This window comes from Apteryx mantelli, chromosome 5 (genome assembly GCF_036417845.1).
Source record: "Apteryx mantelli isolate bAptMan1 chromosome 5, bAptMan1.hap1, whole genome shotgun sequence".
Lineage (NCBI taxonomy): Eukaryota > Metazoa > Chordata > Aves > Apterygiformes > Apterygidae > Apteryx > Apteryx mantelli.
Window position 1 is genome coordinate 58309591 of NC_089982.1, and position 22828 is coordinate 58332418.

General features: G+C 38.6%; 2 protein-coding genes across 2 annotated transcripts in view; one reads left to right on the forward strand and one right to left on the reverse strand.

Moving 5' to 3' along the window:
• The first annotated feature begins 472 nt into the window (after positions 1–472).
• TXK (TXK tyrosine kinase) lies at positions 473–22304 on the forward strand. The gene is made up of 15 exons (XM_067298089.1): positions 473–961; positions 7502–7559; positions 7823–7919; positions 8807–9018; positions 9980–10045; positions 10765–10819; positions 11599–11678; positions 12390–12517; positions 14169–14243; positions 15229–15400; positions 16084–16300; positions 17286–17350; positions 19042–19160; positions 19839–19996; positions 21388–22304. The coding sequence occupies exons 1-15, from the start codon at positions 946–948 to the stop codon at positions 21454–21456; spliced, it is 1587 nt and encodes a 528-aa protein (XP_067154190.1). The 5' UTR covers positions 473–945; the 3' UTR covers positions 21457–22304.
• Positions 3319–22828, reverse strand: part of NIPAL1 (NIPA like domain containing 1) — a 43954-nt gene continuing 24444 nt past the window's right edge. The window contains exon 9 of the mRNA XM_067297248.1: positions 3319–3645. The gene's annotated coding sequence lies outside the window, so the exon portion shown is untranslated. The remainder of the gene's footprint in view (positions 3646–22828) is intronic.

Genomic DNA, 22828 nt, shown 5'->3' on the forward strand with positions numbered 1-22828 from the left:
GAGGAGTACGTGCACTCCGGTTTTGCTGTATTCACCTCCTGACTGGGGGGGGGGTGGTGGTGGTGGTGGTGGTGTTATCTACTACTTCTGCCTCTTATTGCCCTGTGTGATGGAGACTGGATTGCCTATTTGCAAAAAGAGTTTTCATGCAGAGAAGCATATGGTCAAGTCTATTTCAAATCATGTTATTAAAGCAGACTGTAGTTAGCTTAATGCAGTCCATCATTGCTCCATTTTGGTATTTCTGTAATCAGTTTTGGAGATGCTTAGGTCCCCCCGCTGCTTTGTCTAAGTCCTTCCATTCAAAGGGAAGAAAGCCTCTTGTCTGAAGAATGCTTTTCAGGTACTCAGAGGCACCTAGCTTATGGATTAATGCATTTTTTAAAATACATCTAGCCCCAGATGGTAAATTTTGCACAGGATTGGAGCATCTCTGCAGTCAGCTATTTTACTGACTCTGAATATCCTCAAAGACCATTTGAAATATCACACCATCATTTCTTCTGGATGAACTCAGTCTTCCTTAAGCAACTTCATTCCTTCTTCCCCTTTCTGTCATAACTGAGTTTTTTTAAATGTCAGGATCAAAACTTAATCTGAATCGAACCAAATTTGGGGGTATATATCTGCTGTGTTTTTGTTTGTTTTTTTTAATTTCCCCTGTTTTTTAATCAATACTTAGCCATCCTGATTTTCGTTTAGTAATTTGGCAGTAAAACATACATTTGATACTAGAAAGCAGACAGACTGACTTTTTTTTTTTTTTTACAGAGATGAGTATCTAGTCTTTCTTTTTTTTTTAAAGGAAAGTAGGCGGGGTTGAGCTGTATTTGTGTTATACCATGCTTCATATCAGAGCTAAGAGCTGAGCTAGGGGTGTTTATACTAGCGCAACTGACGAAGAAAGGATTGCATTTCCATTTGAATGTAAGCAGACAACCAGATATGATTCTCTCTACCTGTAAGTAGACTGAGTCGCATATTTGGATCTTGAAGTTTTATTTTGTGCAGTAGTAGTGTAGTTAGCAAATGACCTACTTAAAATTGCCATAAGAGTACCAAACAGTATTCTCCTGCGTAACTTAGATGATCTGTGTTCAGACTGCTCATCTTGACTTTCAAAATTACTGATCAGATGCAAGTCTATGATATGACTGATTACAGACAGATATTGAGATGTTTCCAAATACTGTCCTTAAAAGCATGTACAGCATAGACATGAATAAAAAGCTTAGTAGAATTAGAGCCAACTTTCCAACAGTGCACAATTAACTCACAGGAAAATACAGAATGCCTGAACTTGCACATGTGAAAAGCTGAAAGTTTGTCTTTTAAAGTGTTTTAGAAGGAAACTATACTATTGATTTCTAGTAGATCATTGATCTTCTGGTACTGCTAAAAATTGACAGACCTACCTGTTCAGGAAGCATATTGTGTTATAGTGAAGATTTGTTTTTGATGAGTAAAGCTAAGTTTGAGTATTTCTCAATGTGCCATTGTATATAGTTAACCTATCTGCCCTGCAAGAGCAAGAACTTTGTGCAGGACATGACACAAGAACTCAAGTCTTAGGGGTTTTTTTAGCCCAATCCTATCAAAATTAGCAATGGTTTGGGAAACAGTGAATCAGAAAGAGAAACTCAAACCAAGAAACTTGTAAAGTAGTAAAATTATAAAAAGTCGCTTCTAACTAAACTTGTTGCTTTTATCTAACCCTTTGGTACTGCTTCCCAAATACTGGCAAACAAAGCGAGTTATAATTGGAAATAGGACATGGCCATATATACAAGTATATCAATCCAAAGCGTGCTGCTAGGTTTTGGGTGTTGTGGAACTTTATCATTTTAAATTGCAGTAGAGCTACTGATAGCAATGGAGCAGCTCAAAGGACTTCCAAGTTTTCACTGTGCCGTTTCTGTTTTCCTGGGACTTTCAGGTTCTCAAGCACGCAGCTGTTCCTTCTCACTACAGACCAATCTTTTTCTTTCTCTAGCATCCCATCTACTTTCTGTTGTGCACAGACAGAACTGTTAACAGGCCTCTATCTCGGTTGGTTGTTAAAAAGTTAGCTGCAAATTTTTAAGAGGTATTTGTAAGGCTGGCTTCAGTATCAGTTTCTGTAATTTCCACTACTTCCACATGCTTCTCATGCCACGGTATCTTTTCTCTCTTTCCAAAACTGTGCATGCTAAGAAGTCTGGGTTTGGGCATCATGATCCTATAGGTTAATCTGACTCTGTACTAGAGTTGGGATTCATATTTGTTAATCAGTCATCAGAGAGATAATATGTTACTGTTTTAAAAACAAGTATTTCCCTCCTTATAAAGCCATTTCTGGAAAAGAAAAGACATAAGCAATGAAATGGGCTGCATTTTGTTTTCTGAATTCTCTGTCTGCATTACTTGAACTTTGAGCTCACAGCCTTTCATCAGGTATTGGAGAAATGAGATTCTCCATGCCATTAAAGAAGGAAGTCTTGGTAAACTTTAGATTCAATGGCCTAAATTCTCCTCTTGATTGATTTTAACTTAGATTCTAAGCTAACAAATTTAATTTTTTCATGATGACTTATATCTGCTGAGGATTAAGGCTAAACGTGTTTTGGTAGCTTATGTTTTGACAGAACTCAGGGAAATGTGGGTTGACAAGCCTAGTGGGGCTGTGGATTGTGGAGAAACCTTCCTGCCTGTGGATTTAAAATAAGCATGATTTAACCAATTTTTCTGGAAGTTGTGGGAAAATTTTTGGTTATGTAGGAAGCAGAGAAGCAGGACCTGAAAAGAGTGGAGGGTCCATAACTGCTTTATTTTAAGAGACTTCTAAAAAATAATTTACTGTTAAAAATTATTGAATATTTCTTTCTGTTAACCTCTGTTTCTTTCCAATGTCCTGTCCAAACATTGTCTGTCATTCATAATATGTTAAATCCGATTGGTCTCTGTTCTCTTCAAAAACTGGAATCCAAAACACGATCCAAAATCTGATTTCCTTACAGAAGCACAACTCTCACTGATATCAACAATGATTAGTTTTTAAGTGATGAACCCTTCAGATAATGTGAGTAGCTGAGGTAGGGACCAGGGGGGTCAGGGCTTACATTTATGACTCTCTAACTGTCTTTGACAAATTACAGTGTTTTGCTAAAGAAAAGGTGCTTGATCCAAAGTTGAAGGAAATCAGAATCTTTCCAATGGTTTCAGTGATTTGAATTAGGGCATAGTACAAAGGAAAATCAAGAAGGAATATTTAAAACTGTGTTAATTATATTTATTTTCCATTTCTTATTCTTTACATTTTAAAGATAATAAATTTCTCACATTAAAATGCAGTTTGTTTTTTTCATTTTGAATATAAGAAAATAAATAAATAAAGCAGGCAAGATCGGTTATAGGAGCGTGTGTATAACTATGAGAAGCGTCAGTCAGGAAATGCAGACTTCCTGTAGCACTTCAGTCAGCATTGCTATGGCACCTGGCAGCAGCCCTAGATGTAAAGATCTTCCTGTGTTGCTAGCAGAAGATTGAGATGTAAGCCAGGCTAGTCAAATTATTCATTCAGTGCATCAAAGCCTTTTACATTTGCAGTGTTGGCCAGGTTTTTCTACACAGCATCACGGAGCAGCTTTGGGCCTTTCTCTAGTGAGCCTGATTTTAACCAAAGGAAGAAAAAAATGGTGAGATGCATTGTGCAAGAAGCACAATACCACTACCGATGACTGACTGGGGGGAGATGTAAAATGTGTAGATCAATACATTGGTCTTTGCTTGAGATGCTGAAATTCCAGTCCATCAGGTCAACGTTTCTTGGTTTAAAAACCACCCATAATTCAGTATAACTGAAGCAAGACCTAGTCCAAGGCCTGTGATTCTAAGCCCCGTGGAACTGAAGGCCTCTCTGTATATGTTCCTTGATACTGTTTCCCGGTAGACCTGATGATTTTGCAAACAGAAGTTAACAACTTGCAATGCATTAATTTCTTCTATTAATTTCTACTGAATTAATTCTACAAGTGCTACAGGAGTAATGCATAGCCAAAAGAATTTTGGAAGCCATGTTGCAGAAAACAGAGGCAGTCATATGTATAGGAAGGTTGATTTTCAAAGAGCTGGCAATGCCCTTCATTCAGGATGATGGATATCTGCTGGATTGATAGGCCTTGACTGGATGCATAAAATACTCAGTAGGAAGAAGCAGGAGAAGCAAACCTGGCAGAACTATCTTACTCCTTAGGCCCCAAGAATTCACTGCAGAATGGGCTTATCTGAGCCTTGGTCTAACCTGAGCCTTCACCTTTAGCCTGCCAAGCTGTTATATTTTGTGATCTTTAGTTGGTTAGACACTCTAACCTTGGAAGAATCACTGGCCAAATAAAAGCATGAGTCCCATGAAGCATCTGGCTTTAATCTAAATACTAAATAATTAATATTAGATATGCTTGAGATGTTTTTAAAGTCATTGCATACATTCATTTATTGCTAATTGCTTTTAGCATAGCAAAGGACATTCAAATATGAAAAGCAACCACTAGCAGAACAAGCCTGAAAGTCACTGACAGCAAAAGGAATTCCTGAGCTTACAGTCTAAATTTATTCAAATCACTGGGCTCATAAAGAAAAGCAAGACAGACTTCTATGTCCGTAACATCAGTCTGAATGTAGGACTCCTTGCTTTCACAGTAATAGCCAAATCTTTAAAATCTTATTAGAACATCATTCTTACATAACATTGAAACTCCGCAGTGCTTGGGCTAAATATTTCCAGTGAGTGTTCTCATAAGGAGAGCAAGTTATCTAAGGAAGAATAACATATTTACCTGGACCAGATGGTATAATCAGAAGGAACAGACAAGCTTTCACATGTCAGGTTCCTTTTGGCACATTGCTAAATACTGATTAAACTTCAAGGCACTGGCTGAAGTGATAGAAACCCAGGAATTTTTTCAGCCACATTGTTCGCTTGTCATGGAGTACAGAAGCCATTGTAAAAGCCATTATGAAACCTAACATAATCTAGGTCAGGGGAAAAACACAGTTCCTTCTTAAAATATTTGGGAAATTTTGGTAAACAGCATGTAATTATTCATGCTGAAATTTAAATGACACTTTTTTTTTACTGAAATTGTAATAGCAATTTTCCTTGAAGGACAGTTCTTGCAAGACAACAATGTCATGCAATACACTTCCAGGGCACTAATTCAATACCATGTTAGAGGCACTTGTTTCTTGGCATCCTGACTTCACTTTGCTCTGGGATTTCTCTTTTTCTTAAGAAGTGGAAAAGCAATGGTAGTAAAACAGAAATATTTCCCACCCAACTTTAAAAAAAACATTATTCATTCCAAGTTTGTTCTCATCTAGGATATGAATTAACTAGACCCTATAGTCAACCAATGCTAGAGACTGTGTTCAGGCAAAGTTCAGCTGCTATGGTTTTTAACAATCAAGGGACAGTTTAATGGACCCTGGAAAATTATGCAGCAAATAAATTACATTGCCCATATCTTCTGCTCTGGTTTCTTTAAAGAAAATTGTCAGTGTCAGCTGACTTGGGTATTTGTAATCCCCATGCTTTGCATAGCCGTCAGTGGAAAATTTTATCAAGCATGCTGTCTTCTGATTAATACAGGCTTGCCAGCTTCCCACACGATAGGCTCTTCACAGGATGCAACAGTCTAAGGGAAATTGCCCCATGACTTTCATGGTAAATACTCAAACCAAAACATGTATGAGACAGGTCTCTTCCTCTTCCGACCCAGAACTAATTCGATCTTATCTTTCTGATGTTTGACATTCTCTCCTCCTCCTTTTATTAGGGCAAGATTTTCTACATGCTGTGTACATTTATAGAGAAAATAATCCTATTTTCATCAGTGTAAGTAAGGATACTTAGTGTTTTGAGTGCTAGCATGCTTAGTCTCAACACACTTTGCTGAAGCATTGGTAAAAGGCATTGGTAAAAAGTATTATAGGCCACTAGCTAGACCATTCTATTTATCATACCAGACTGGATTAGATCATTAAGATAAATAAGCCAAAAAATGCCATGAGGGAAAACAAATGAACTGGAAGATACCGATCAGACTGTACAAAGACGTATCAAGTGAACAATAAAGCAGCAAAATACTGAGGCTTCAGGAAGGTTATTTCAAGTAAATGTCTGAGGCCTCTTCCAGTGCTACAGCCTCAGGGGTGGACTCACTGGTGTGGGATTTGAAGACTATTTTCTACCAGTGCAGCCAAACATGACAGAAGCCTTTTCTCTGTACGCCTAGCTCTTGTACTTACTAAGAGAGCCTAAATCAGCCATAGCCGCCTCTTGGAGATGTGGGCCCCAGGCGGCAGGCTGGGGATGCAGGCCGGCCTGCCCTGGGGCTGGGGGTGATGGGTACGTGCAAGACGAGGACGGGGCTCGTGCCTGGAGGAGGCACCTCCGGAAGCCTCCTGACCCTGGGGCTGCTGCCTTCCCACCCGCTCCTGCACCGTGTGTCTGCCGCAAGCCCGCTCAAGGGCTAAGCCTGCAGAGACTTTGCTCTTTCGAGGAGTCTCCTGCCAGCCTCATGGCTGCTCGGCTCACGGGGAGGTGGGGAAGAGCTGCGCAGATGCAAAGGGGATGGGGTCACAGCCACAGCTGCCGGACAAAACCCTGGTGGCGTGGCACAGGCAGGAGGGGAGGTCACAGATGGCAGGACCAGAGTGACTGCAAACCATTCAGTTACTCTGTTCAAATCTTCTCCTCAATATCATCTGACATGCTTAAAACCAACTGAAATAATATCATAGCTTTCCTGCTACTCATGCAATATATACTGGATTGACTCATGAACATGTATATATAGCTGATGTATTGTTCTCAAGCTTGTCAGCCACTTGCTACGTGAGTGAAAAGCCCATCTTCTGTTATTTTAAGCCTGCACTAATGAAGGCATTATATTAGTGGTTTAAACAAAAGCAGGAAAATCAGTATTAACTCAAAGAATTGAATGTATTGTGTTTCCTTTAATAAATCTTAAAATAAGAAAAAAACTTGTCTTATAAGTGTGGCTTTGTGTTTGGCTTAAGTGATCTAAAAATCCTGTCATTGCTGAAGGGGACAGTTCTCCACCTCCTGTCCCTGATCACCTTCCCCTTGGTTGCATTGGTTAGAGCATACATGGCTGTGTGATCAGTCAGATCAGTACTGATCTGGCTGACAACTCATTCTTTCTTTTTGCCTTTTTCTTTTTTTTTTTTTTGCTGATTTTGTGAGCTGATTTAATTCATCACATGGCCTTATAATTATTGAAGCCATTGTAAGGGACACAGTGGGAACGTGTAGCTGGGGTGGGAGGGAAGCTCTGCTCTCTTACACAGATGCAAACTCAGCTTTAATGATTTACCAACTATTTCACAGCAGGACAGAGCTAATAATACTGCTAAGCACATATCCTAGCCCTTAATTTTGTTAATTTTGTAAATGAATAAACAAGAACACTGCAAATATAGAAAATATTCCTGTTCACAGATCACACCATCCAGTCTGTTTTCTGCTGCTGCTGCTGCTGCTGCACAGTGCATAAAAGGTATGTGAAATGCATAAGCTTTTCAGCAATTAAGACAATCAAAATATTTGTACATAAAAGACTTTTAAAAACCCATTTTCAGTAGAACTGCTAATTATGCAGAAGTTTAAAATAAGCTCTACCCTATATACCCCAACATGAATGAAGACATATATATACATTGCATACATATATACGTATGCATACACATCTACATGTGAGCATTTTTAATGAATATTTATATCTACATATTCATTCAAATACTTCATGTTCTTCAAAATTAGAGCAATGAGAATGAACCTGGACCCGGATACTGGCCTGGTGACACAGTGCTCAGCCTCACAGAAAGAAGTCTCCTACACATCTACTCAGAAGTACAGGGTAAGTAATGTTTTGGTAGGTGAAAAAAAAAAAAAGGAGTGAGGTGATGTGCCATACAGTGGCCCACTACCAGAACAAGTACAGGAGTAAATAACCCCTGAGCATGTATTCCTGAAGTTGCTTAAAAAAAAAATGCAAAGTAAAGGTGTTCTAAGATCTACATTGAGTGTGCAAACAGGGTCACGGTGACGTTTCTGAGGCTGGCTGACTTGACCAGGAGGCTTGTTGTCACTGGTCAGGGTGTTTCCCCTTCCCTCTCCCACATTGTGGGTGTCCAAGCGAGGGAGGTGAGAAGGGTGCAGCTGCTCTTTTTCTGGCAGAAGCAAGCTAGCCTCACTCAGCTGGCATGTGAAACCTCCCCCTCAGTCTTACTAGATCTAAATAGAATTAATCTGAGTTTCCAAAGCATAGCTGAGTGCAAACCCAGAACCTAAGCTGTTGCAAAAGGAAATGATTATGTTTCTGCTGATTTGCTACAAATGTCTGCAGAGCCCTTCATATCCATGTCAATTCTTCAGATAAATGGCCAAATTCCCAGCCACTGATTTCAATGGTACTCTGCTAATTTACACCAGCTGGGGAGTTATCCCAGCATTCATATCGTGCAGAAGTCACTGAAAGCATGGGGATTAGGGTAAATGGATGTTTTGTCTATTATTTGTTGTGCTTTTCATTGTAATTTTGGCTTTGACACCAAGGCACTTGAATGTAGGTCTCGCTGTTTGTAAGAGACTGAGTGATAGCACTATACAGTGTGAAATAATGATCAGGATTTATTCCTTTTAGTAACCAAGAAAATGTAATGATAATGTTAATAATAGGTGAATTAAATAAGAAACAGCAGGAAAAAGAGATCAATTATGAAAGATACTTTTTTCTTTCACTAGCGTAAGATGCAGTTGGTTCAACAGTTTAAGAAGAAGCCATTACCTCCTCTACCCCCTGAGGCCTTGGAAGACTACACACAAAAGATCAAAGTTATTGCACTCTATGACTTTTTTGCTAGAGGACCCTCTGATTTAACACTCAAGGAATCAGAAGAATACATTATCCTTGAAAAGTATGACCCCCACTGGTGGAAGGCAAGAGACCAGTATGGGTAAGAGAGGGGGATCTATTTTTATCTATCTATCTTCCTACACAGAAAAACAAACAAACAAACCTAAAACGAACTTCTCTAAAAGCAAACAGATAGAACAAGAGATGTGTGACATTTTGGAGAGAGATTTTAAACTGTTTTAAGTTCTAGATTTAGTAAGTTCCTTACTAAAAAAAATAGCAATGATGTGACTCACTGGGCACTGAGACATGCAAAAATTCAGCTTTCCATACTTCAAGTGCTTTACAATACAGTCTAGATGTTTAAGGAGTTCATAAAAGCCATAGAAATTAGTAAGATATTGGGCTGAAACAAAATCCCTGATCCAAAAATTCCTGGACTTTTTAGAAAGTCTAGATCATAATTTCATTTAGGATCCTTTCTGCTTTTCTGTTTGTTCCTTTGCATTTCCTTCAGTTCATCCGATACCCTGATTTTGGGAGTGGTTATATGATATATAACAACTGTTTTATTTTTACTCAAATCACTCCTTTAAATATTTATAAATGCTTTTTCTCCACTCATATTTGCAGTGAGAGTCCACTAGATTATTATTTTGTATACACATGCATGCACATATTTTATATATCTTCATATATCTTCATCTTCATATATATCTTCATGTCTTTCTATATCTTCATATAAAAGCTTTGTATAGGTCCAACATCAGAACTGAAGAGCATGGCTTCTGATTGAGAAAAAGCATAATTTTTTCTTAACTTTCTTTTGGCTTTAATTGAAAATTCTCATTAACATGCTGCTCTAAGCACTCTGCAAATACTTCCCCCAGTTGACTTTTTCATTTCAGTAGTTATCCACAGCTGTGGGGCAGATACATTGTCCCAGGATGAAGGGACTTGGACTTCTATTCAATCCGTACATTGGGATCCTGTATCTAAAGATATAGCCAATAGTCTAAAAAGCCCTATTAATATTTTACCTCAATATGTATTTGTTTCAGGAATGAAGGTCTAATTCCCAGCAACTATGTAACTGAGAACAAGCAAAACAATTTAGAAACCTACGAGTAAGTACACTTGAAAATGATTATTGTGCTTTCTTTTCTCAAAATGGAGTGGCACGTTTTAGAGCTTGATCCTTTCATCTTTATTAGATATAAACGGGTGTTTTTCTTTACTGGAGAGCTTACCAGAAGCTCTCATTTTTTTGTGAGAAAACATTACTCTCAGAATCAAGTTGGTTAATTCATTCTGAACTATTTGCTCTGGGTGTATAACAAACATTGAATACCATAACAATTCATTTGCATGAATCAGAATGTCAGAATCCAGATGTTTCCTATCTGCGTGGGCTCACTACACGATGTTTCTATATTCTAAGCTCTTCCTGTTGTGAACATATTATTAACTGACTAGAAGCTAATTCTGCCTAGTTTGCTGGAGAGAAGAATAAAATTCTCCAAAATTCTAGTGAAGAGAGGCCTGAAACAATGAGTGTGACTGTAAACTTCTTCACAGTTTGGCATAACTGTATCCTGCGTTTTGTTTTGTTTGAGCTCATATTTAATCACAATCAATGGGGAAAATAGTTGTCATAATTAGAATAAAGTCTAATAAAGTCATTTAAAATTAAGAGATTATTATATGCAATGATAGCTCTATTCAGCTTTTGAACTAGGAATAGTGCAACTAATAAGAGAGATTACTTCTGCTAAACAGAGCAAATGTGTTAATTTTTTTTTTAAGACTATCTGGAATTAAAGCATTGAATGTCTCTTTGTTGCAGGTGGTACTGCAAAAACATAAGCAGGAGCCAGGCAGAACTTTTATTACGGCAGAAGGTAACTCAGGCAGCTTATAAATACAGCTAACAATTTCTGGAAAGATCTATCAGTAGAGGCATCAAGAACATTTCAACAGTCAAATCCAAATCTGTTCGGCATGTAGTAAGAGAGATTGCTTTAAAATAAAGTGGCAGCTTTCTGGGGTGAGCGTTCAGTGTAGACTATCTAGACTTCCTAGAATTTTAAGTTGCAGTCCCAGCAAATTCTACTCAGATCTTCAATACGAGATTAATTGAATTTTATGCAGTTTAATGTGCTTATCTTTTATCTGAAACATTGAAGACCGGAATCTCTGTAATAAGTAAGGTAGTAAAGTGGCAGAGTTAATAACCCTCCATCCCCCATCTTCTTTATGTATAGGGCAAATAGTCCATATACTATTCTACCCTGTATCTGTTACTAAATTTTCTAACTCAGTTAACACTCATTAAGCCTTTCTGTGTTCTAATTCTCCTCTACTAATTTTAATAACAACTAAGACTTTAACATACAACAAATAACTTCAGTTAATATAGTGACAAAAATTTCTACATTTCTTACTGCTATGTAATAATGTTCTGTGCCTCACATGTAAATATGTAGAGGTCCTCCTCAACAAGGACAATGGCTTTCCCTGGGATTTTATTAGTTTTATGAACCATTTCAGAAGATAACTTGCTGCTGCTTCATTTTATTAGGCATTCCACAGCACCTGCTAATCAGATACAAGTCCTATCACAAGGGAGTTTGCTTCAAGCTCAAAAGCCATAAATAACTCTACATGGATTTCTTTTCAGTCCAAAGAAGGCGCATTTGTGGTCAGAGATTCAAGCCAACAGGGACTTCTCACGCTGTCCGTGTATTCGCGGTCTAAAGGGTGAGTAGGCATTGCTCTGAACAGTTACGGTTTGAATCAAAACGTGAAGGAAGACCTTCCCTAAAACTCCCCAGGATGGGATGCGGCAAGCCAACACTTCCTGTATGCGACTGGCCTTCAAAAAAACACCTCCAGGCTGCAATGTAACCCTCATTACTTCTTTCTGAGCCTCCAAAAAAGCAGGGGTGGACAGGCAGCAAAATGAGCAGAAAGCACTAAAGACATAATGTGGAGGAATATAGAAAAGTAAACAGATAAAATAAAAGCGCCAATGAAGAGCCTTTGGAGAACCAGAATGGAAAATTTAATCTTGGACTATATGTGAATAAGTTTTTAACTCTTTGGAGGAAATTCAGGTGGTGAAGAGCATGTTAATTTTAAAAGCTTAGATTCAAATAAATGCTGATTTGGGAGGGATGTCTGTTAAGTGCTACAGCTATTTCTTGTGCATGCAGTGATGCAAAAACAAATACTTGCACAATAAAAAAGATGGTGCAGTATCTCCCAAAGCTGGGATAGAGATCTAGTTAAGGACTTTTTTTTTTTTCTTCTTAAACAGTGTATCAACTACACCAAGTCATTTAAAGTAGGGAACTCTATCTCAAGTTTTTAGACTTTTCTGTACATTATCTCCAAGTAAAATTTAATCAGATTTACAGTATAAACCACTATAAATTTTTATCCTAAGTGATAATCTTTTGTTGATTTCAGAAGTCATAGCGGAGACATTCGACATTACCAAATTAAGAAAAACCACCTGGAACAATATTATGTAGCAGAAAAATATCTCTTTTCATCTATTCCTGAACTCGTCCAGTATCATCAACAGAATGCTGCAGGTAACACATGCAAGCTGGTAAGGTTTTACTACTGAAGATCATCAGGACTTTGAGAGATCATAAACAACCCTTTTTGTATTCCTTTCCTTATAAAAAGAGGCACAAGTTTTCACATTTGCTGACAAGTTCAAATATGCAGTGATCCTTTCTGCCAAAGCAGTAGCTGCAGTGTGCGTATACCATGCAGGAAGTGAAACTGCCAAGCTAGTACACATGAATGAAATGAATTTTACAAAATTAGAAGCCTCGTGTGTTCACCTGCTCTTCATGCTGTTGGTTCATGCTTGACTGAATGTGACATATTCAATTTGATTAGAATTCTTTGCTTGTCTAAAATACAGTAACTCGCATGCATGCAATTTAAGAAAAACAGGAAATATTCTATGCATCAGCAGATAGCATTTTACTGATTTTGCCAAAACCCAAAACAGTCAAAAGGCAGAATTGGGGACCACAAGGACTCTCTGATACTGATTTAGAGCCTGCCAGAGTTAACCACCTCTAGCTGTTTGCTGATGTCAGCCTTTAATAGTTTCTAGCATTAAAAAAAGCCCTTTGTCCTGGCTCTGCCTATCATTTTAATACAGTGTAAAATGTTTCTACCTTGAAAGAGTGGAGATGGGAAAACACGCAGAGAGCCCCTCACACTGGTGAGGAAGGAAGATACAGGAATGTATAGAGCCTTTTGCCCAAGAGAGGAGGATTGTAGGAAATCCATGAAACAGAAAAGGATCTGAAAGTAATGACGGGAAGAATGGACGGATGGATGCAAGGAGCCCTTGACGAGCACAGTGAGCCAGCTTTAAAAAAAAGGAAAGCGTACAGCTTCTTTGTGTTTGTAGAAAAGGAACATAAGGGCAGGTTGCAACAAGATAAACTTTCAGGTGTAGTAGGAAAGTAGAAAAGAATGTTTTCACTGGTACAGTTGGCTCATGAACTCAAAGGGAAAGAATGCCAGACAAAAACATTTCTTGTGATGGGAAGCAATCCTGAGAAATCCTGCTGAAGGAGAAAGCCTAGGTGGGTGATATCTTGTGTAGCAGTATTTAAGATTACCAACGTACTAGGAACAAGCAAGAGTATCACTTTTGGTTGTATGAAAGTATAAATACTTTTGTAGTGGGCTAAAGTTCATAGTAGAATAAAAATGCATTTACAAAGGTGTAAAATGCTATGAAAATGTTAATATACTTATTTAATTAAGCAACAATTTTGGATAACATTTATTTGAGGTAGGAAGTGTCTTATCATGTGTATTTGTACAATGACTGACTAGATCTCAGCTGGTATCCCAAGGTGCTACTGTCATACATCTATTAATAATATTTAAAAAGAAATAAAAACAATTATGTGACACTTTGAAAACAGTACTTGTCTTTCTAAACAGTAACTCATCTGCCAGACTGAAAAGAGGCTGTCTTCTCATTCCCTGTATTCAGGGCCCTACTGAACATAGTCTTCCTCCATTTCTTCTCACTATAATGTTATATCTGAACAAGCTGTAAAAAAAAAAAAAAAAAAAAAAGAACTTCAAGCAGTAGGAAATGTAAATCGCATTCCAAAATATTTTTTGTTTGAGAACAGATACTATATAGCATAATTTAAAATGGGGTAATTGGTCAACAGAATATTATTGCTTTGTTTCCTACAGGGCTTATCACTCGTCTCCGGCATCCAGTTGGCTCAATGGGATGTTCTTCACCAGCAACAGCAGGGTTTAGTTATGGTAAATTTTGAATAATGTTTTGGCGAATAGTTAGGTATCTGTCTAGCCAAAAATTTGTATCATCGCACTCATCAGGTTAATTATTCTATTATATCAATGAAATTTTCCAGTAACGACAAACACATAAACAGTTGCATATTCACTGGAAATAAACACTGATTTCCTAGTAAGGTGTCAGAACCAAAGAGAACATCTGGCTGGATTAATTCAGTTTAGCAATGTTGTGCTTCTTTTATAACCACTAGAGCATTTCTGAGTTATGTGGAATTTTGTAAGCAGACCTAAGACTCAAATACGCATTTAATGGCCTATCAAAGGAAATTTGAATCTATTTAAATGCCTAGGAAATTTCAATTTATATTATTTATGAGGAAGATTTTCTTTGTCAATTCTGCAAGTTTTAGAAATAAGAATAAAATCTTATACAGTATTAGAAAACAAACAATAAATGCTGGTTTTGTGCATATACAGCAGGAAGTTAAAATAATCTGGCTGATGCATATATATAACAAAACAGGAATCTCCAAAATCACATATTATCCTGTGAATGTTCCTGTGAATATCAAGGCCTAATGTGTCTGGAGGGCAGAACTATTTTGATTGATATGAAGGCAGCCAGTAACTATTTCTGAAGCTAAACTATCAGTCTGGAAGTGGTTCAGAGTTAAAAACATCAAATATGATAATGCCAAAGAAGTTCTCATATGTAATTGAAACTGAACATTTGCCTTATCTTCAAGCTGCAGAAGTTCCTACATTAAGCAGTTTAAACAGTGTTCACATTCGACAAGCTATAAAATAACCTTCATATATAAACATATATGAGCGTGTGGAAATTTTCAGATATTCCAAACCTATATTATAGTTGATGAACAGTTGTGATGTTTTGCTGTGTGCGTTAGCAGCAAGGAGCACAGCCTCTCTCCTGGAGCACGGTTAAGGAAAGCTGGCCCGACTGCTGTAACATGTTGGGTTCTTTTTATAGAGGAGTGGGAATTAAACCCATCTGAGCTGACGTTCATGAAAGAGCTTGGGCGCGGGCAGTTTGGAGTCGTTCAGCTGGGTAAATGGAAAGCAACCATCAAGGTTGCCATCAAAACAATCCATGAAGGTGCAATGTCTGAAGATGATTTCATTGAGGAGGCCAAAGTAATGATGTAAGTACAAAAGCTGTACAATAAATATAGATTACACTGAGATGACCAAGAAACAAATATAATCTGATTTTGTTTAACCCAACCAACCAAAGAACATTGTGAGAATTGTTAATGCACTTGATGTGCAATATAGAAAAGTTGATTTTTATGGTCTAAGTCAGACTGCTCCAGATGCTCGATACACTCATTGCCAGACTTTTTTTTTTTTAATGGGTACCACCTTGAACTGCGAAGCTGGGGGGGGGGGTATGTGTGCTGAGAACTGTTCTTACAACCATTGTTTCATCTGTAATTCAGTGTCTCTGGGACCACTGGCAGATCTTAAACTTACCTACATCTTCTGAGAAATTATATTACCATTTCTCCTAATTTCCCAAATTACATGGCAAGGAAGTATGCAGACCAAGTCTTGCACCAGCTCATGTCCCCTGCCTGAAAGCCAGGCCTTTCCATTTCAGATCGCCAAGCCAAGGTTTTCGGTCAGTGCCTGTATATATTTAACTGACAAACTATTATGGAATGATTTCAGAGTGAACTTCTTGGAGGAAACTGTATACAGAAATGTGTTAGGACAACTCTGAGGGCAGCTGCAATCGAATAAAACTTATCAAGTATTGAGAATGAAAAGTCTAATTACTTGCCAGCAGAAACGATAGCCTGACAGACATGGACATTTTTGACAGGCACCTATCCCACCCAAAGCTGGTCCAGCTTTACGGGGTGTGCACACACCACAGGCCTCTCTATGTTGTGACCGAATTCATGGAAAATGGCTGCCTCCTCAACTACCTTCGGCAAAGACGAGGGAAACTCAGCAGAGATGTCCTGCTAGGCATGTGCCAGGATGTGTGCGAAGGGATGCAATATCTAGAAAAAAACAGATTTATTCACCGTGATTTAGTAAGTATGATAGGTTTTCTGTAAATAATGACAATAAGGGACTCACCACTGCATTTTGTGGGACACTAATGTATTCTGTAAGACTTGAGCGTTGCTGGATCTAATAAGCCAACAGTGTTTTCCTTATGAATGCAGCACTCTGGCTGGAAAGCCAGACTCTTCTGCTGTTCTTTCGTGTACAGGCAGCTGGAAAACTACGTGATAACTGAGTGAAGTCAGAGCAAGTCAGGAGGTTAGCATGGAAAGACAGCCTCACAATACAGGATTATCATGCAGTGATCACAGTACAACCATAATCTCAGCACTAAAAAAGGGCAGCAACAGTGAAGAATTTTATGTAACAAAAATCTCTCTCTTCCCTCTTTTCTTCTGCTCTCTGCTGCCTTGCCTTGAGGCTGGGATATACGGATTGCTTTTCTCCCCTACCCCTCATACACAGGGGACTATGGGAGGCAGGGGCAGGTTGGGGGGGGGGGTTCTTTACTTTCTGCTTTTTCTCCAACACTCCTATCTGGATGCAGAGCAGAAATCTTCCTGCTCTGCCCTCCCTGGCTGCTTGAAGAAATGGAAAGTCTTGGAAGCTTCCAAGGAGTTCCTGATTTCTGTCATGAACAGTTTCTAAACACATTTTTAAAAATTCATACTGAGTATCCTAATGCTAGCATTCAGGAATATGTCTGCTTGGATAACTGAACTCTGCATCCTAAAATTTTCCTTTACTATGAAGGAATATGTGAAAATATTTTAGCTTATACTTCAAGTATTCAGTCTGATATATGCTATGTATATGTAATTACACAGTGGTGAAATATTTTCATTGACTTGAAGCCAAAACTTCACATTTTTTCTTATATTTTTGAGCAAGTCATTCATCCCCTTTTAGAATATAAACTGTATGTATGAACTGAAAAAAATAAATGTTTGTTGTATTTTTCTTAAAATGCTTTAGCACAGATTTCAGATATGTTTCTCTCATTTTGCCTAGGCTGCAAGAAACTGTTTAATCAATGCTAAACACGTTGTTAAAGTATCTGACTTCGGGATGGCAAGGTATGAAGCCACTTATGCGACTTTATTGAGTGCTCTATTTTCAGTGACAAGGCCTTGAATTAACGACATTGCTTGCTTTGCTGATTTGGAGAATCCCACTGCACTCAATTTATGAACGTTCATTGAAATGATGGCATTGATATTTAACTGTTGCACCATGGCTAGCTGTCAGGTCACTCTCTGGCTGCTGGTGAGCATAAGAAAGACAGATAAACTAAGTGGTAGAAATCAAAAGTGTTCTTTTGACATAGAAAGGCTCAGAGTGTGATGGGCTGCCAGAAGCTTAGAGAAAGTGTTTCCCGCAAGTTTTCTGAGCAGCGGGGAGGGCAGACAGGCCCTCGCAGCCGGCGCAGGTGTCGGCGCTGACCTTTAAGGAGCGCTGCGGGGGGTACCGCGGGGGCAGGAAGCCGGCCTGCGCTTCTCGAGCAGGGAAGTGGTTTTTCTGCTTAATGCGCAGACCAGCCAAACATGGAGAAACGCCTTATATTTCTAACCCGCTAGCAGTTTGTGACTAAATATTTATTTTTAAAAGGCTGTCCTATACCATGACAGTGCTTGCTGGTTGCATTGCTCCCTGAAAGGGGAAGGTTGGCATCAGGAGGCTGAACTCATCCAGATTCACCAAAAAACATAGTGAGAAAAAAAAGTTGTCAGGGTCCAGCCTGAGAAAAATGTCCCTGCATGGCTCACTGTGGCCAAGCAGTGGCTATGGGGGCCTGGCACTAGGTGGGTGCTGGAGGGACACCCCCCCCCAGGAGCCCACCGAGAGGCCGCGGCACCACCCTCTAATCCTTCGGAGTGCCTGAAACTGCCGCGACCGGCTCTTTTGCACTTAGGCTAACCTGTCCTCTTTCTGTGCCTGCACCAAACCAAGAAAGGGACCCGAAGCGGCAATTTCTCGCCACGTGACCTCATTACGCGCTCTAGAAGGAGTACATGCAGCCTGCCTTCCCTGAGAACACGTCTGCTGTAGTGAATAGCTGTTGACTGCTCATAAAGGTTAATACTGGGCAAATGTGCACAACACTTGTATGGATGCAGGGGTCAGTCTGCTAGCCTTTAAAAATGGTGCCCTAGTACTTCAAAAGCGTACGTCAGCCATAGCTTCATCTTATCTGGGAGACGTTCCCGTGGCTCCTATCAGCTTGGGCAAAGAAAATTGCCCTTTCAGTGCACTGGCCAGGGCTGTTGCCTTACGTGCGACAAAAATGTCCTTGTGGGCCTCTTCGGTAACAGTGCGCCACGAGTCGCATCTGTGAAGCTGTGCAGCGGATTTCACCGAGCAGTTACGGAAGCACAGCCTTCCGCCGGCAGCTTTCAGGTGGAACAAGTGTTTGAAAGGTCGTCTCTTTTTAAATGACAATAATTATTTATTGCTGCTGGCTTTCTTGCCCACAGTGCAGTGACCTTTCCTATCAAAGTATACTCAGGAGATGATAGTAATAACTATCCTGTGACTCTAAAAGATGGCATTAAAATATTTTATTGTAACATATGTCTCTAATTGCATGGCATAGAGGGTGCCCAAATGTGTTTATTTTATATCAAATATGTGATGCAATTTCTTTGTGTTTCTATATTGACACAGTTCTGTGGAATTATAAATTGCCTGTAGCAATGTAACCAAAATGGCTTGCTCTTTAACTATCACTAAAATACATGCCATTTCCTGATTTTTTTTTTTTTTTTAGGTATGTCATTGATGATGAATATATCAGCTCTTCAGGTGCCAAGTTTCCAATCAAATGGTCATCTCCTGAAGTCTTTCATTTCAAAAAATACAGCAGCAAATCAGATGTCTGGTCATTTGGTGAGTTGATTAGTTTAATGTGCAACATACTGCGTTTCTCTAAAACGTCTGATAAGATTTAGAAAAGTGCACTGTTCTACTGATATTACCTATCTTTAGCTCTAGTCCTCCCCATTTTTTAAATCTCGCCTACATTGGAAGAGTATGTTTCTGAACAGAAAGGCTCTGTGCTCTTTTGGGAGTTCGAGGACCTGCTCTGCACATCCAGATCCTATATCCTACTTCTCCTACAGGGTAGAAATTTCATGATTCCTGACAATTTTTTTCTAGACAATTTAACAGACACGATCTTGTGTGTCACTTTATATATGGTCCAAAAAAATCTCCAGTTCCTCTACTAATCATGAAAATACTCATCCATCCAACCCCTAGTTGTCAAAAAATTAAATTTTGACTGAAATATGCATTCTCTGTATGTCACCATTAGCCAAATGCATATTCATTTCAATCAGTTTCATAGACCACCTTCTTAGCTGACTTAAATGGGAGGAGAATTGTATCAGCTGAGAATTTTGCTGATTGATTTTCTCATTTCATTCAGCTCAGGTTGCCCATATTTTCATGCCTTATTCAACATACAAAAAAGCAAGGAGTGTTTTTTGTGCTTCTAATACTGTCAAATAACTTGTATTCCTTTTTTTTATTATTTTTATTCCAAATGTTTTGGTTCATTTCTAGGTGTACTGATGTGGGAAGTTTTCACAGAAGGTAAAATGCCTTTTGAAAGTAAGTCAAATTCTGAAGTTGTCCGTGAGATTTCTGAGGGTAACCGACTTTATCGACCATATCTGGCATCACACACTGTGTACAAAGTCATGTACAGCTGCTGGCACGAGGTTTGTTGCTCTTATTGTCTTGTGATACTACTTTACTGTATTCTTCATTTGTAATGTGAATCTAAAGGCAGCCCTCAAAAATGAGGCATTAAATACTTATTTCATACCTTTGATATCATCCTCAGTAGCTCTCACTGTGCTTTTCACAAATTATGGCTAAGCTTACAAGCCTCTGTTTCTTTTGGTTGTTACATCCAGCAAACATAAGGCACATCATCAATACAATAGGTCTACATCATTCTTGGTTTTGAATATTCCACTATTGTCTCACTTCTCAGCTGCATCAAATGTAATACTTTTTTCACACCTCCATGTCATACATAGCTTTCTCTAACTCTGCTCTGAATGATGATCTTTTAACATATTCCTGCACAAAGTGGGTCTGCCTACAAAGTGCAGATTTTACAGCACCTTCTTTGGATGTGTACATCACTATAGCTGTAGTAATGCAGCAGACAGTTTGCTTCCTTCTCTCTCAGGTTGCCCCCTTTCGCTCCCTCCACTCTGATTTAGTACTTGACTTCATGTTCTTTACTCATTTCTCCAGCAACTATTTCTTTCTACACTGGTAGAAAAACATGGATTTCATCGGCCTCTCCATCTGAGTAATCTCTTAAGGTTCCTCCTATAGTGTCTACAGGAAGTAAATCTTTAATTTCAGATAAAAAGTACTTTCAGAAGAACTTTGTGTAATGCTTTCATTTAAATAAGCATGCATACACTGAATGTTGCAGCAGGATCTTATTGCTACCTTTGTGTCCTTTATCCCATGTCTCCTTTCTAGCCCATATCTTAAAACTAATACGGAACTTTTAGACCTTTAATAAAGCTAGCATAAGAGACTGGAATCTGAACTGCATAGCTTGCTTGCTTACTGCAACCAGCCAGTGGGATGCCAGGCCGGCAGAGAGAGAGAGAGAGCGGGCAAGAAATCATCATTTCTGTTCTGACATCAACCAACGTTTTGTTCCATATTGCAAGACATGAAATAACACCGCAGGGGAGATACTTTCTCAGCAGCCCGAGAAATGTCCCTGAGTATCATGGCTTCCTGAGACAGCATTTTCCAGCGACCCACTGCAGCTGGAGAAACCCTATGGAAATTCTGGTCCAGAAACGAGATAAATGTTCTTTAAAGAAATTTTAGAAACACTTTGAAAAGTGGCTATGCTCACAGTTTTAGGAAGTGGTCTATTGACTTTCTGACACATTTACTTGAAGAAAACATGATTTTTCTTAAATGATAAGCTCAGTCTTTTTTTCCTCCTATATTAATAAAATCAAATGTAATTTTAAGTGGTAGTTTATATCTGTGTGTAACCATCTTCTGAAGTCTGGTACCATAATTGATCAACTGCTAATATATATTTATCCTCTGCTTTGCTTTTCAGAAACCTGAAGGACGTCCTACTTTTGCAGAGTTACTAGAGACCCTAACAAATATAACAGAGATGGGATAATCAGAGGTTTTACACAATTTTTTTTACTGAAAGGTTAGCATTAAGTCTCTCAGTAATGTAGTTGATACAAAAAGCTCAGTCTTTTACAGCCTTCTCTACTTAAATCACAGTAACTGCATCCTACATATTGAAGCAGCTGTTCAGGCTTGGCCTAATTTTAGTCATTTGAGTACATACCTCAGAAGACTGTTTTTGGACTATAAAGCTGTCTGTTTTCAAGTTCAGGGAGAAAAGTCTCCTGTCTGAAAAGAAGTAACCAAGCTTACTCACCACATAGGCCTTTTCATTTATTTTTTTCATCAGAGCTACAGTAATTCCTGTAACAATATTAATAAGAAATTATTTGTTACTTAATATGGCTCATGGACTGGGGAATACAGATGGGTGAGAGCCAAAATGATGCAAGAACCTCTGATAAAGCTCTAAATAGGTCAAGTTTAAAGCCGAGACCTTTTGCACTGCGAGGCAGGCGGCACTGAAGCAAAGCACCAGTATTTCAGCAGCAGTGGCAGTGAGCGGACTGACCAACCACTGGAGCAACACCCCACGTTTGCCCTTGACAAACACTTGCCTCAGTGCTTCCCTGCAAGCGCCCAGGATGTCTGCTGGATGAGCTGAAGCTGGAACCTGACAGTAAAATGAAGTGAATTAGTCTAGCTCAAATAGGCTCTGTAACACCCGATGTGGACAATGCATGTAACCCAGACTTACGTTATTATTCACATTTCATTTTTAATCTTAATTTTGATCAATACAAATATATTACAGAAAAGAAAAGGCACATGAAATTAGCTACTATTTAATATAAGAGTTAGGCCACTACCAATAAATAGTTTCTTAATATGTGATTGCATTGTGACTTATTTATGAACACATGCATATTTGATTTTATAGCACTTTTTAGACAAAATACTTAAAGCTATCTGAAGAATGAACAAATTCTGTATAACTTAATTTTACTTTCTTTCCCATTTCCAAACTTAAAAAATAACTGCAACAATAAAATGAAATATCTGAATCTTCACAGATTTTGAATTTCCAGGAGACAACAGCATCTCTAGGTCGAATTCACTCTAGGTATTAATAACTCACATTTTGATAGTTGTTATCCCTCAGGAAAGGAAGCTCTTATTTATATCATTTACATTTTTGGGAGTACTTTCAAACACAGTTTTAAGGCATTTCTGCTTCAAGTGAAACATGATATCCTTATCCTTTTTTGTAATCTGCTAAAAGAATTTTCACTAACCAATAGCACTGTTTACTTTTATAATTGACTTATTCACTTAGGAGCATTCAGTTCCGTATTAGACCTATGACTGAATACAGATTTATACAACACTGTGCTGTGCATTGCGCTCACCACAACTTT

Excerpts from the sequence above, each read along its gene's own strand:
- TXK (XM_067298089.1), top strand. Across the intron at positions 7,560-7,822 it reads TGCTGCACAGTGCATAAAAG|AGCAATGAGAATGAACCTGG; the intron begins GTATGTGAAATG and ends CTTCAAAATTAG. Across the intron at positions 16,301-17,285 it reads GATTTATTCACCGTGATTTA|GCTGCAAGAAACTGTTTAAT; the intron begins GTAAGTATGATA and ends CATTTTGCCTAG.